Genomic DNA, 14,475 nt, shown 5'->3' with positions numbered 1-14,475 from the left:
TTTATACTTCTTGGAGTTTTGTTGCACTGAATATGACCGTGATGAGCTGTTGTACAGCTGCACCATCGAGAGCATCCTGACTGGTTGCATCACTGCCTGGTATGGCAACTGCTCGGCCTCCGACCGCAATGCACTGCAGAGGTTGGTGCGAACGGCCCAGTACATCACTGGGGCCAAGCTTCCTGCCATCCAAGACCTCTATACCAGGCGGTGTCAGAAGAAGGCCTTAAAAATTGTCAAAGACTCCAGCCACACTAGTCATAGACTGTCCTCTCTGCTACCGCACGGAAAATGGTACCGGAGGCTTTTAAACAGCTTCTACCCCTAAGCCATAAAACTCCTGAACATCGAGTCAAATGGCTACCCAGACTATTTGCAGTGCCCCCCAACCCTTCTCACTCCCTCTTTACACCACTGCTACTCTCTGTTGTCATCTTTGCATAGTCACTTTAATAACTCTACCTACATGTACATACTACCTCAAATATCCAGTGCCCCCCGCACATTGACTCTGTATCGGTACCCCCCTGTATATAGTCTCGCTATTGTTATTTCACTGCTGCTATTCAATTACTTGTTACTTTTATCTCTTGTTCTTATCTGTATTTTTTAAACTGCATTGTTGGTTAGGGGCTCGTAATAAAGCATTTCACTGTTGTATTCGGCGCATGAGACAAATACAAGTTGATTTGATTTGATGAGGTGTGAGTCCTCTACATGCAGCAGGTGTGTGCCATTACACAACCAATCACACACATACCTTTCACAGACACAGAGGCGGTGGTCTCCACACAGCCTGCCTGGCACGAGTAGCTGCCACTGTCCTCTGACTTCAGCTCCAGGATGTGTAGCTGAAACACGCAGCCGTCCTGTTTCATCTGGTACTTCCTGTTGGGCCTGAGAGGCAGCCGGCCTTTCCTCCACTGGACTGGGACTCCGGGCTTAGACAGCTCACAAAACAGAAAGGCTGTGCCCCCTTCCTCAGCCTCCACAGCCTGCAGCTCCTCCTCGAAGTACGGTGGTAGCTCTGGGTAGATGGAAGAAAGTTTCACCCACATGTTCATAAAATACATCTTAAGGTGAGTATTGCACTTACAGAACATCCCCATAGAATGGCCCACGAGGATAAGTCAAAGAATAACGTACTCTAACTAAGGTACAGAAAAACAGTGTTGCTTTATGTCTTTACCATTGACCGTCAGATTGGCATCGCTCTGCATGTCTCCAGTGTCACAGGAGTATATCCCAGAATCCTCTGGTTCCGTCTCATGGATGAGCAGGAGGTTGAGCTTGCCCTTCTTACGTGTCTCATACTTGTCTCCGTTCAGGAGGGGCATGCTGTTCCTTCTCCATGTGACAGGGGTAATGAGGTCAGAGGTCGTACAGGATAAGGTGGCTGTCTCCCCTTCCATGATGTTAATGTCCTGGGGCTTCTTCTCAATGTGTACTGGCAGAGACAGGAAACAGATTAAACTAAGTAAATGCGGCCTAATTGCATACACATACTGTATGAGTGGTTAACGATAATAATTTTGCATTGTACTGTCCATAAACAAATTAAAAGAGGCAGCACACCTTTGGGTTTGGGGACAACTAGCAGTTGGGCAGAGGTTCTCTCCTCCCCAACCACGAAGGCCACGGTCCCGGTCTCCTCCGGGGTGGTCATGGTCAAGACCAGGCAGTGTTGATGGCCCTCAAAGCTCATCTGGTTCATTTCATTCTTCTGCAGTGGGCTGGAGCCCAGCCACCACTCGCCTTCACTCACCTCGGCGTGGGACAGCTCACACACAAACACTGCGTCCTGCCCGGCTGAGACTTTCATGTCCTTCAGTCCGGACAATATTTTCACACGCTCTGTAGAGAAAGAGTTAGACTCCGGAGCATTTTTAATAGGTTAATGTAGCAAGCCATACAGAGATGAGATGACCTATGCAAAAAAATGCAATTAAGGCATCTTATCTGGTTGATGGTCTACCACCATCCCTTATATTTGTGGAAAGATATAAGCTATCCTCTACCCACATTAATCACATACCAAAACAGGATGAAACAAAGACTCATTGTGCTCCTATAATTTTGTAAGTTTAAAGAGGATATGCAGTACTGTAGATTTACTTCAGCCCCCACTAAGATTGGGTTAGGCCTACCTTTCACAACCAGCATGGCTGTGGTCTTCTTTCCCCTAGTGATGCAGCTGTACTCCCCGGCATCCTCCAGACTTAGCTTCTCGATCTCCAGGGTGTGAACGGGACCTTTCTTTTTTACAATGAACCTCTCCCCATCTGTGACCAGGCAGGCGTCCTTCTTCCAGGTGACGGGGACAGTGGCACTGGATACCTCACAGGAGAGGACCACGGACTTCCCCTCCATCACCACATTGCTCTCCAGCTCCTTCTCAAAGAACACTGAGGCAGCAGCTGTATGGACCAGAGAGCGACATCATCAGAAAATGCCTTGTCCTTTGGGGCCATTGCACGACACAGAGTATATACGATACTGTGTAGGCTACGATTTGCCTGTCATGGCAAAACATTGTTCTAGAATATATTGAATATGTATTGTTTTATTCCTAGAGAGAGCAATTGCATTGACCTCTTGCTTATTGCGTATTGTAGAACACTTTGGTACAGTTGCTGGGGAGGCCCATACATCAACACTTTGTTTCCTGGTAAATGAGCATGTCATGTCCAACAAACACAAAATGACAGCCAGACAACAGTAACGTACCTCTCACGTTGACTTCAGCAGTGGTTTTCTGATCTCCGAATATACAGCTGTACTCCCCCACGTCCTCTGGCTGGATGTTTTTAATGTGCAACTCTGCTATCTTTCCCTCCAGCTTCATCTGGTACCTTCCTCCAGGGCTCACCTCCTCCTCCCCTTTCCACCACTCCACCGGGACCCCAGCTTTAGACAGCTCACAGCGCAAGGTCACGATGCCCCCCTCTGAGGCCTCCTGGTTTTTAAGACCCATCTTGAAGGTGACAGGAATGGCTGAGGACATGAGATCCAAACCAACCATTTGTAGTGCTTTGCAAATATGTCATTAAGTGCTTAAAGGGATATTTTACTCAAAAATAATATTTTAATATTTTGTTTATTGTTTATTTTATTTTATATAAATTCACTGTTAATACAATCCCCATAAATGTTGCATGTCAGCTGTTGCGTTTTCAAGATTTAAGAGCACTTTCAGTACAGAGCAAAAACGGCGATTGTTATGCAAATTATATGCAAATGATCATTTTTCAATAAAATATCCCTTTAACGGGAACCAGGCTTAACAGAGGGAAGCCTTCACCCATAAAGTTAAATAAAGTTATAGCAAACCAAGAGCAACTCCTCTTACGGGTGATGTTGACAGTGGCGGTGGTTTTGGCTTCTGCGTAAACACAGCTGTAGAATCCGGTGTCCTCGAGCACTGCATTCCTTATTGTCAGTTCCATCGTTGCCTCTCTCTTCTTTATCTGGTACTTTACTCCGTTCTTCAGCAGCTCCTCTCCTTTTCTCCACTCTGCCGTCAGTCCTGGTTTAGAGAGCTCGCAGAATAACGTCACACTGTTCTCCTCCTCGACTTCCTGGTTCTTCAACTTCACCTTGAACGTGACGGGAGGAGCTGGGGACAACGAGCAAAAGTAAATCGTAAAACTCATATAAAGTCCTCACAGCGGAAAAGTGTCAAACTCAGTTACTGCACGGACCCATGAAATATCAGAAACTACAAGCAGATACAGTAACAAATACAAAGGGCATGTACAAGGCCTATGTCTTCGAGGGTTTATACAGTATATTTTTGTTGCATACTTATTAACAACATATAACTAAGTGTATACTCAAAGTGTATCAATATAACCAGTCTGACTCACCTGTCACAGTCAGTTCAGCAGTTGACTGGGCATCTCGACTCTTACAGGTGTATTTCCCAGCATCCCTCTCCTCCACGTTATGGATGAGCAGTTTAGTGATGCGTCCCTCCTGCCTCATCTCATATTTGTCTCCAGACTTCAGGATGACTCTGCCCCTCCTCCAGTCCACTGGGTCACCAGGCTTGGAGAGCTCACACCAGAACTCCCCACTGTCCCCCTCTTTGATCACCACGTTCTGGACCTCTTGTGTGAATATTACAGGGAGAGCTGACAAGAACACATATTTAAGACCGTGAGAAACATCATTTGGCTCAACTGCTTTGATCCATCAGTGGCATGTTATTTGACAAGCAGGGTCAATATCATGTGTATCCCCATCCCTCCTTATGGAAAATTCACTTAATCCAAACACGACATTTAAAGACATTGACATTTTCAGAAGCACATCAAAATATTAGTGTTGAGCAGGCCTGAACGTCAGTTTTGGAACATACCCCTAACTTTGATATCAGCTGTCGTCTTGACGTTGCAGGCTGTGACACAGCTGTACTCCCCAGCATCCTGAAGGACCGCATTCCTGATGACCATCTCCACGGTCCTGCCCTCCTGCTTCATCTGGTGCCGCTCACCTTCCCTCAGCAGCTCCTCTCCCTTCAGCCACACCACAGGGACCCCCGATTTAGACAGCTCACAGCGCAGCGTCACGCTGCCCTCTTCTAGAGCCTCTTGGTTTTTCAACGTCTGTTTGAAAGTGGCTGGGATGGCTGAAGAATGATACAAACCCATAACATCAACCGTGTGTGGGATTGAAGGGTACACCGTGAATTTTGAATGTCAAGAAGACACATTTTTCGACAACAGCAACAAAAAGTGTTCCTCCTACCAGTGATAATGATGGTGGCGAAGGTTTGCTGGTCTTCCAACACGCAGCTGTAGACACCACTGTCATCGGGCAAGGTTTTCCTGATGACCAGCTCCAACGTTGCATCTTTCTGCTTCATCTGGTACTTCTCTCCGTTCTGCAGAAGAGCTGTTCCTCTCCTCCATTCAACCGACATCCCTGGTTTGGAGAGCTCGCAGCGCAACGTCACAGTGTTGCCCTCCTCAACCTGAACGTTCCTCAACTCTTCTATAAATGTGACTGGGCGAGCTGAAAGACACCATAGGAGAGGGTAGTCAAAACCTACATTTCCCTTTGTTTATGTAAGCGACTGGGATTGAATACAAAACGTGTGTCCTATTGATTAAATCTGCAGTCCATTTTCCCAATTAAACATTCAAGCTTTCTCCAACATCTCCGTAAGACATCAAACAACTCATGACATCTGCACTTAACATGACCAAAATATACCCACCCTTTATTGTAACAGTTGCTGTGGTCTTTTGTTCGCCACAAATACAGGCGTAAACCCCACTGTCCTCCAGATTCGCGTCGATAATCTTCAATTCCACCAGTAAATCTTTCTTCCTCATCTGGTACTTGGCTACATTCGTCAACAGCTTTGCTCCCCTCTTCCACTCAACTGAGGCTGCTGCTTTAGACAGTTCACAGTGTAGCGTCACAGTCTTACCCTCCTCAACTTCCACATTCCTCAGCTGTTCTTTGAAAGTGGGGGGTGGGCCTGAGGAAAACCAGGAACAGTAGTGAGTGGTAGTACAACTTGCACGTGGAAAGGACAACGGGCTAGTCCATGTCATGCTTTATGCTTGTGCTTCTGTCACAGAGACAATTCACTAATCCAGAGGAGCTTTTGGATTTCCTGGGGTGGAATGAAAGCTGAAATACAGTACTCTTCTTCACAATGACGAGACATATTTTTTTTGATGCAGCATCCGGTTTATTCTTTCACTTTCAGAGCAGCGCTGCGAGACAATGTTATTATTGGTTCTCAGGCACATTGGTACAGGCAACAGGGCATTTTACTGGCTCGTTGCTCATTGAAGAATCAGTGATGAACATGCACGGTCTCCTTAGCAACGTCCCATTCATTTTACACTGTTTTTTGTTGACTAAATGGAGAGTTAAATGTGGTATGCCTAGGGCTGGCGGTCACAAGTTATGAAGGCAGTCAAATTCCACGTGGCCGTTTAGTCACGGTAATTAGGCTTCTCCAAGCTATGATGCTTCTGATGGTTATTAGTAGCCTACCAAACTTGCTAACTGCCTGGTACTCGGCACTATTGCCCCACTAATCACTCTGGCATCAATGCAAATGTTATCAAAAATCGAATCAAACACTTCATGAGAGCCCATGAGAGCTCATGTTGTGCAACATTTCTATAGGCTATGCAATTGCGCGAGAAAACAGAGTGATGGCCTCTACTAAAAGAGGAGGATTACATCAGCTTTCTATAGGCTAGGCCTTCTAGATTTATTTCTCAACTTTCCTAATATTAAGCACATTGTTTATATTTACAATAGGAGTATAGCCTACCTGGCTTGCATGAAAATGAACCGTATGAAAAGCGTCCTCCATTCACTATTAAAATGCATAGATTACATATTTTTTCTTGTTGTCCCTGTTTTGATACAAGTGCATGATAATGGTCCATTCTAAATCAAAACAAATTTCACACATATTATTTAGTAAATGTAAAGGCAAGATTAAATCAAGAATAGTCTGATGGGTGACAATATTAGCCTATCTCTTGTGAATGATATATTATCAGGGAGGGAGTTTTTCCTAGCCACCGTGCTTCTACACCTGCATTGCTTGCTGTTTTGGGGTTTTAGGCTGGCTTTCTGTACAGCACTTTGAAATATCAGCTGATGTAAAAAGGGCTTCATAAATAAATTTGATTTGAATGATGCCCCACATAAAAAACAACACATTTTTTCCCCGATTTCTTCTAATCATAGTCGCACACCTCATGTAGGCTAGCCCATAGGCCTATATGTTTTGATAAGGTTTGTATCACAACTAAAGTGGCCAAATAACTTCTTAAAATTAAACACATTAGTCCACTTTACAAGGGGTGTAAAGCCTAACTGGCATACATAAGCAATGTGTGAGTTTCAAGTTAGGGAAAGATAACTTTCACCATAAAAAATCCCCTTTTTAATAAAAGCATTACATGCATAATTGAGTTTGGGTCACTTTTGATAATGGTGTTTTCCGCTAATGAAACATTTGCGCTTACTGCCTACTACCATGTGCGCATTGCTGCGCTTATAATGTGAAGAAATAGCCTAATAGTTTATCAACATTTTAAGCTGAACGTTCTGATCTGTTGCATCAGCCACATTGCGTAAAAAAGGTTTTTGATGCTAGTGGTTGTATTAATTTGGGATCTATTGCACCCCACAACTGTCCCAGACGATGTTTGGAATATTTATTTCTCACACAGAATAGGTCGACTTTTGTACTATGGGGGATAGTAGATTGACATAGGCTAGTGCTTTTGCTGTTCGTTAGGCCTACTCATCTTGTTGGCTGACGAAAAGTAAATATGGACAGTTCTTCCAATATCTTCAAAACGCACCTCGGAATTGGATAAGGGCGCGCGCAGTTGAGTCCCCGATGTGTCTGTCTTCACTTGTAGCCTGTGAGAAAGACCCGATCACTTGATGGAGAGCCATGTGAGTGAGAGGTGATTCGGAGCGCTCAGCACTCAGGGAGAGAGGTACAATGGCCACTGGCACAAAAGGCATGGATTTTATTACGGTGCAGTACGCCACACAAAGGGGATGCTGCCGTTAAATTCTGTTAAATTCTAGGCATTATCAAGTGCTTGTCAAATTGTGAATAAGTGGCTGATGTAGTGTGTGTAGCCTGCGCAAAAAAAACAAAGCAGAGCTCATGCCTTTCAAGCAACTTTTTTCAAATGATCATTAGAGTTGCATAAAAATCTAAATATATAGCCCAACGTTTGTAGAACAACTAAAGTTACATTAATAACTCTAAGTTAAGCATATAGGAATACCGCTCAACACAGAACAGCCATATTTGCTCACTCCCTCAAATTGTTTGGAGAAAATATCCTTTCTATTTTATTCAGCTTTGTTCAACTGTATTATTCATACTATAAAATAATGCCAAGGAATTCTAAGCAAATCTTGTCTGCTAAATGAACAAGTGTTGCCCACAGTCATTTGGTATAACCAGATCAGGACCTAACATCAGAGAATGCTATTCTGTTCTTCTGAAATAGACTACATTTTCTTCATATCATGCTTCTTTAGACCTGTTTAAAATAAAGAATGGATTTATTGTGAAGGTGTAGGCTATATTACATGGGTCTATTAGACTTTTTAAAATGTAGATTTTTATTTATTCCTTTATTTAACTAGATGCTCCAAAGGTCTGCATCGGGGGCTTGTGGGCTATGTGCGGAAGCCAGGAGATGCTACATGTGTTTGCGTTAATTAGCGGTCAATTACCGTGGAACCGACAGTTATTTGCATGACAATCACCAGCTAATGACATTTCATAACCGCCACAGCCCTGGGTATGCCTACTTATTGCACTTGTGTGCCCCAGACATACGATTACTAGGCAGCCTCTTTGGATCACTGAAAAGCTTGAGCAGGAGGATAACGACCACAGCGATCCATTTTCTGCACGCTTCACAACTTACACACAGACAGCAACCACAAAAAGACTCGCAGTAACACTGATCTGAGGATTTGTTTTCTGCACACAGTGGTTTCAAGTGGTTTGCAGTAATCCCAGTCCTAAATGTCCTGTAAAGGATTAAATCATATAGAGCATTCTGGTCCTTGAACTTGCCTGATAACGTTCATATTCAAGGACTCTGATCTATTAACCCTTTACAGGACAATAAGCAGGTAACCAAACAGTTACAAGTAAGGGACAAAGCTCTTTCAGTGCTGAGTACTTAAATCATGGGTACACAGGAAGATATAGAACTGTCATGACGTTGGCCTGGGGGGTAAGTTTATAACAGTCATAAATACCTCTTCCCCCCCTTTTTCCTCTCTCTACCCTACTGAGGTTACATTTGCAAAACCCTTGGTTAAAATAGAGATTCTGGGAACATCAGTAGGTGGGGGGAAATGAACTATATTCTGGTAATCCGAACAATTGAACATATGCGGTGGTACTTAATGAGTATGATGTCAGTTCGGTTGTCATCTGAGACATTCTCATCAATGATAAGATGACATAAACTCTACAGTGGAAAGTCTATACATCAGAGTTATCGGATTCACATGGAATTGTTGTTCAATTTAAATGTTTGAATATGAAATTATTTGTGATGGGATGAAATGTGATTTTAGCTTCTAAAATGTGAGATGTGGGTTTTCATAAGATAGGGCTGCTCAATCAGTGTCCCGCCCTGTGACGGGACATGGGCTATAAAACTTTTCAAACACGCCCTCCTCTCCCTTCCTATATAAGCCCTTGACGACAATAGAACTTCCTGTTCCGGGGATGTAGGACGACGGTCCTATGTCAGAATGGTTCAGATAATAACTACAGAACGAAGCCAACATCAGCGTGAGCTTTGGTTGCGAATGGTATGAACTTTGAACTCTTATTCACTACAGAAGTGATACCTCCTAGCCGTTAAGATAGCAACAGCCGCTGCAAATGAGGGTTAGGAAGGAACAGACAGAGCCCGTCTATCACACAACGACGTTACTACAACGTATCCAATTGACCACCAGAGACATTCTTCAAAGGACAAAGGACTTGGTTTGGCAACATGGCCTTCCATCTACCACCAACCTAGCGAAGCGCAGCTCAGAGTAAATATTTATTGCATTTTCCTTTTCCAAATGGGCGGTAATTTAGAATGCATAAGATACTGTATTTACGATAGCCCAGCTTCTTCCCTTTGTTCCTCAGTCTTCCCACTCCTTCACTCAACCAAGCCCCTTTTCTTTTGTGTAACAAGCTGTCATATCTGTTCCGCCCGCTAGGGACTTTTTCCTTTATGACGTCATTTGTAATCAAGTTATGATTTAATTATGTGTATGTGTAATTCTGTGTGATTAGTTAGGTATTTAGTAAATAAATCATTAAACCCAATGTTGTATTACTGATTCAAAATGATAGCCAGGGTTTGTGCAGATAACCAAGAATTTACAACTAATGAAGTCATGGTTAATCAAAAATCTAGCCATGTTCACAGACCACACATTAAAAGAAAAATGTCTGAGAGTGCATTCATAGGTTTGGTCTGACTCACCCGTTACGGTCAGTTCAGCAGTAGACTTGGCATCTCGACTCTTACAGGTGTATTTCCCAGCATCTCTCTCCTCCACGTTATGGATGAGCAGTTTAGTGATGCGTCCCTCCTGCCTCATCTCATATTTGTCTCCAGACTTCAGCAGGACTCTGCCCCTCCTCCAGTCCACTGGGTCACCAGGCTTGGAGAGCTCACACCAGAACTCCCCACTGTCCCCTTCTTTGATCACCACGTTCTGGACCTCTTGTGTGAACATTACAGGGAGAGCTGTGGAAACATTAACATTGGTTCATATTGTATGAGCGCAAGAAGTACAAATAGAAACAAACTATTTTTATGGTCTCAAAGCGGGAGTCACTCAACCCTTCCACCTCTAACCTAAAGAAGTAAATTAGCTTATTTAGAAGGAAAAGCATTGATGTCAAATGTTCTTACCCTGCACTTTAACTTCAGCGGTGGTCTTCTGGTCTCCAGTGACACAGCTGTACTTCCCTATGTCCTCCGGTTGCACATTGGTAATGGTCATCTCGGCTATTTTCCCCTCCAGTTTCATCTGGTACTTTCCTCCAGACAGGTCTTGGGACAGTTCTGTCTCCCCCCTCCACCACTCCACTGAGACCCCAGCCTTAGACAGCTCACAGTGCAGGATTATGCTGCCCTCCTCTGGGGCCTCCTGGTTCTTCAGACCGACTTTGAAGGTGGCAGGTACAGCTTGGGGAGAAAAAACAATTTCATCATAGAGTGAACATTGAATGTACTGAAAGCTAGAACAGCCTTGAGAAACCTTTCCCTTCGGTAGATAAGATGAAGGCCATTGAATGAACCCTCTAGTCGACTCTAGTTTAACCAAGTTTATATGCCATTAACACCAGTGACAGTTGTTTCATTAGAGCACAGAGCATCCCCCCCCTACCAATGACTTTGACAGTGGCCTTGGTCTTCTTGTCTCGACACACACAGCTGTAGACTCCACTGTCCTCTGGCAGAGCCTCCCTGATGAGGAGTTCCAGTGTTGAGTCTGTCTGCTTGATCTGGTATTTGTCTCCATTCTGCAGTATCCTCTCTCCTCCCAATCTCCACTCCACTGGCACCCCTGCTTTAGACAGCTCACAGTGCAGGGAGATGGTGTTCCCTTCCTCAGTCTGCAGGTTCCTCAGCTTTTGCTTGAAAGTGATGGGAATTGCTGGAAGACACCATGGCAATGAGAGACATGGAATGCCTTATATTCACTTAAAGGACTGTGATTTCATGCTGATGCACTGCATACAATTTTGTTCACATTGGATATGAATTCAATGTGAATTTAAATATTTTCTCAGTTGTCTCAAACCCTTACCTGTGACTGTAACACCGGCTGTGGTTTCCACATTGCCACAAACACAGGTGTAGATATTGCTGTCTTCAGGTTTGGCATCTATTATCTTCAGTTCATTCACCAACTCTCTCTGTCTTATCTGAAACCGTTCTCCGTTGTTCAGCAGCTCCTCTCCTCCCCTCATCCATTCTACAGGGACTCCTGGTTTAGAGAGCTCGCAGTGTAACACCAAATTGTTCCCCTCTTCAACATGCACGTTCCTCAGCTTTTGTTTGAAGGTAACAGGCAGGGCTGAATAAACATGAAGAAAGAAAATATGAGAATAGAGAATTAAAAAAAAAAAAAATGTTTTATTGCCTTCATGTAAATGTCCGAAATGTACATTTATAAAATGTAACTTCAGGAAAGATTAGCTCTACATAAAAACATAATAAGGCTGAGAAACTTCCTACCGCTGATTTTGACGGTGGCTGTGGTCTTTTGGTCCGCACACTCACAGCTGAAGACTCCACTGTCTTCAGGCACAGTTTTCCATATCTGAACCTCCGATATGGTCTCTCTCTTCCTTATCTGAAACTTCACTCCATTCTTTAACAGCTCCTCCCCTTTCCTCCACTCCACAGGGACTCCTGGTTTAGAAAGCTCACAGCGCAACGTTAAACTGTTGCCCTCCTCGGCCTGAACATTTTTCAACTGTTGTGTGAAGGAGATGGGGATTGCTGTGGAGTAAATAGCCATATTTTGGTATTAACCACCAACAGGCATGAAGACTGAATGACACTGGAAAATGTCTATGAAAAATAGTTATATTAATCTTCATATAGATTGGGTTTAATTTGTGGGTGTGATAATGCAAAAAAAATTTTTTAACTCCATATGATGCATTGAATTGAAATGAAAAGCAAGGATGGCGTTTACCGTGGACTGTGAGGCTGGCTGTGGTTCTGTGGTCTCGGCACTGACAGGTGTAATCTCCTGAGTCCTGAGGCTTCGGGCCAGTGATGGTCAAAGAGATGAAGGACCTCTTCTGCTTCATCAGGTACCTCTCTCCAGCTCTGAGGGTCTCCAAGCCCCTCCTCCAGTGGAACGCAACCCCTGGCAGGGAGAACTCACAGGAAAGGGTCACATCCTCCCCCTCCTTTACCTCCATGCTCTGCAGCGGCTGGGTGAACTCAGCTGGAATGGCTGGAACAGAAAGAAGGACAGCATCTCCACAATGAGTAATACTGTACATTGTACTGTGACAAGAATACTCTAGGGGGAGCTGTAAAGCAAACAGGTAAAGAAGGAATCCTGTTTTGTCTTTTGAAATAATTATTATCATATTTGGCTATGACCACTATCCCATAGCTTACTACTTTACATGTGATGCCAAATGCACAGTAAGGAGGACAACAACATGATCAAATGAAGGAAAAAAGGTCCTGTTCTCACCTTTTACAGTGACGACAGCCTTGGTGCTGACCGACCCAGCGCTGCACTCGTACACCCCAGCATCGCTGTTACTGACCTCCCTGATGGTCAGCCTGGCCTCGTTACCTGAGCGACTGACGTGGTACCTCGAGGAAATCCACATTAGGCAGCCATCTTTGTACCACAGGATGTGGCATGGCTTGGAGGTGATACACACCAGCACCAAACCGCCTCCCTCAATGGCCTCACAGTCCTCCAATGCTTTGGTGATGGTGGGACGTCTCTCTTTACCACGGGAAGGGTAGATTACATAGACAACATGTAAAATACATATGCTCTGGACAAAAATGATTGACACATCATTTACATGTTGTGAATAGTTGTTGTAATAGTACAGTGTGTTAATAGATGTTCATTAAACAGAACAACTTTACGCTGACGTTACCTCTAACAAGCAGCGAGGCGTAGGACCTCTTGTCGCCTGCCTCAAAGGAGATGGTGCCCGAGTCTTTACGAGCCAGTTGTTTGAACGTGAGGCTGTGGTAGCCCCCCGGGATCACTTGGATCTCATTCAGCTCATTGGTGTACAGTAAGGTCTCATCCAGGTACCACTTGACCCCAACATAATCGCTGGGACAGATACGACACCTGAACATCACCGTGTCATTCTCCAGACACTCAACATCCTCCAGCTCGTCCATGATCAACACCTTCTGACCTGCAGAGATCCCACACACAGGGATTTAACATGAAACGGCGCAAGCTGCATAGAAAGGGTATACTCAAAATGCCTGCCATTCCACCTATCACTGACTGCTGACTTGAATGGGAAAGAGCGTTCTATTCATTCTATTTCTATGGCCTTACCATGCACGGTCAGTAGCGCCCGGCTCTGCATGGTGCCAACATCGCAGGTGTACACGTCGGTGTCAACCTTCTCCAGGCAGCTGATGGTGAGGTAGAGGACCACGCCCTTCTGCTTCATCACATACTTCCTGCCCGCCCGGAGCTCTGCCATGCCCTTCAGCCAGGTCACCCGCTTGGCCGGCAGTCTCGTCTCGCACTCCAGCATCACCTTGCTCTTCTCCTCGGCCCGTGTGTCCCGCAGCTCCCGAGCAAATGTGTGCTGCAGCTCTGCAGGGGTGGGAGGGGTTAAATGCACTTCCTGTGTGCTACACCCGAGCAGGTGTGTGGAGCGACAACAAGGTACAAAAGCAGTACAAATAAACTGTCCAGAACATTTTAAAAGAAGTCGTTCAAGTCATCAGTCTCAAGTCAAAGTCGAGTCCTGAGTCTTGAGGCTTCGAGTCAAAGTTTAGTCACAATTAATCTAATGTGCATGTGACACAAATCCACAACTTTGCTAAACAGCACCATACCGTTACAGAAATACTGTAGTACCACCCAGTACTTGCCTCTGACCTCCAGCTTGGCCCGGGTGGCAATGCCGTCAGCCTCACAGCAGTACTCCCCAGAGTCTCTGATGCAGGTGTTCGTGATAACCAGCCGTACTAGGTGGTCCTCCACACTGATCTCGTACTTGGGGGGGCTGTGCCTGATCTGATGGCCATTCTTCAGCCAGCGGATGAAGGCCTCAGGCTTGGTGATCTCACAGCTCAGCTCAGCGTTCTCCCCTGGGGCGGCTTTAACGCTCATCATGTCCCTGAACACATGCACTGGCTTCTCTATAGGAGTAGGGTTACATATTACATCAGATTTTCTCTA

At 44.8% G+C, this 14,475-nt stretch overlaps 1 protein-coding gene across 1 annotated transcript in view; it reads right to left on the bottom strand.

The window, feature by feature from the left end:
* Positions 1–14,475, bottom strand: part of obscna (obscurin, cytoskeletal calmodulin and titin-interacting RhoGEF a) — a 97,388-nt gene that overhangs the window by 69,187 nt on the left and 13,726 nt on the right. The window contains exons 12-31 of the mRNA XM_042322701.1: positions 14,166–14,435; positions 13,618–13,884; positions 13,196–13,468; positions 12,772–13,035; positions 12,256–12,522; positions 11,790–12,056; positions 11,359–11,628; positions 10,936–11,205; positions 10,458–10,733; positions 10,023–10,289; positions 5,222–5,488; positions 4,750–5,016; positions 4,361–4,630; positions 3,867–4,133; positions 3,350–3,616; positions 2,728–2,994; positions 2,148–2,417; positions 1,576–1,854; positions 1,190–1,447; positions 761–1,027 (exon numbers count right to left, since the gene is read on the bottom strand). Coding sequence (XP_042178635.1) covers positions 761–1,027; positions 1,190–1,447; positions 1,576–1,854; positions 2,148–2,417; positions 2,728–2,994; positions 3,350–3,616; positions 3,867–4,133; positions 4,361–4,630; positions 4,750–5,016; positions 5,222–5,488; positions 10,023–10,289; positions 10,458–10,733; positions 10,936–11,205; positions 11,359–11,628; positions 11,790–12,056; positions 12,256–12,522; positions 12,772–13,035; positions 13,196–13,468; positions 13,618–13,884; positions 14,166–14,435 — 5,370 coding nt within the window. The remainder of the gene's footprint in view (positions 1–760; positions 1,028–1,189; positions 1,448–1,575; positions 1,855–2,147; positions 2,418–2,727; positions 2,995–3,349; positions 3,617–3,866; positions 4,134–4,360; positions 4,631–4,749; positions 5,017–5,221; positions 5,489–10,022; positions 10,290–10,457; positions 10,734–10,935; positions 11,206–11,358; positions 11,629–11,789; positions 12,057–12,255; positions 12,523–12,771; positions 13,036–13,195; positions 13,469–13,617; positions 13,885–14,165; positions 14,436–14,475) is intronic.

This window comes from Oncorhynchus tshawytscha, linkage group LG05 (genome assembly GCF_018296145.1).
Source record: "Oncorhynchus tshawytscha isolate Ot180627B linkage group LG05, Otsh_v2.0, whole genome shotgun sequence".
Taxonomy (NCBI): Eukaryota; Metazoa; Chordata; class Actinopteri; order Salmoniformes; family Salmonidae; genus Oncorhynchus; species Oncorhynchus tshawytscha.
Note: the sequence above shows the minus strand (reverse complement) of the source record. Positions and strands in the feature narration are given on the sequence as shown.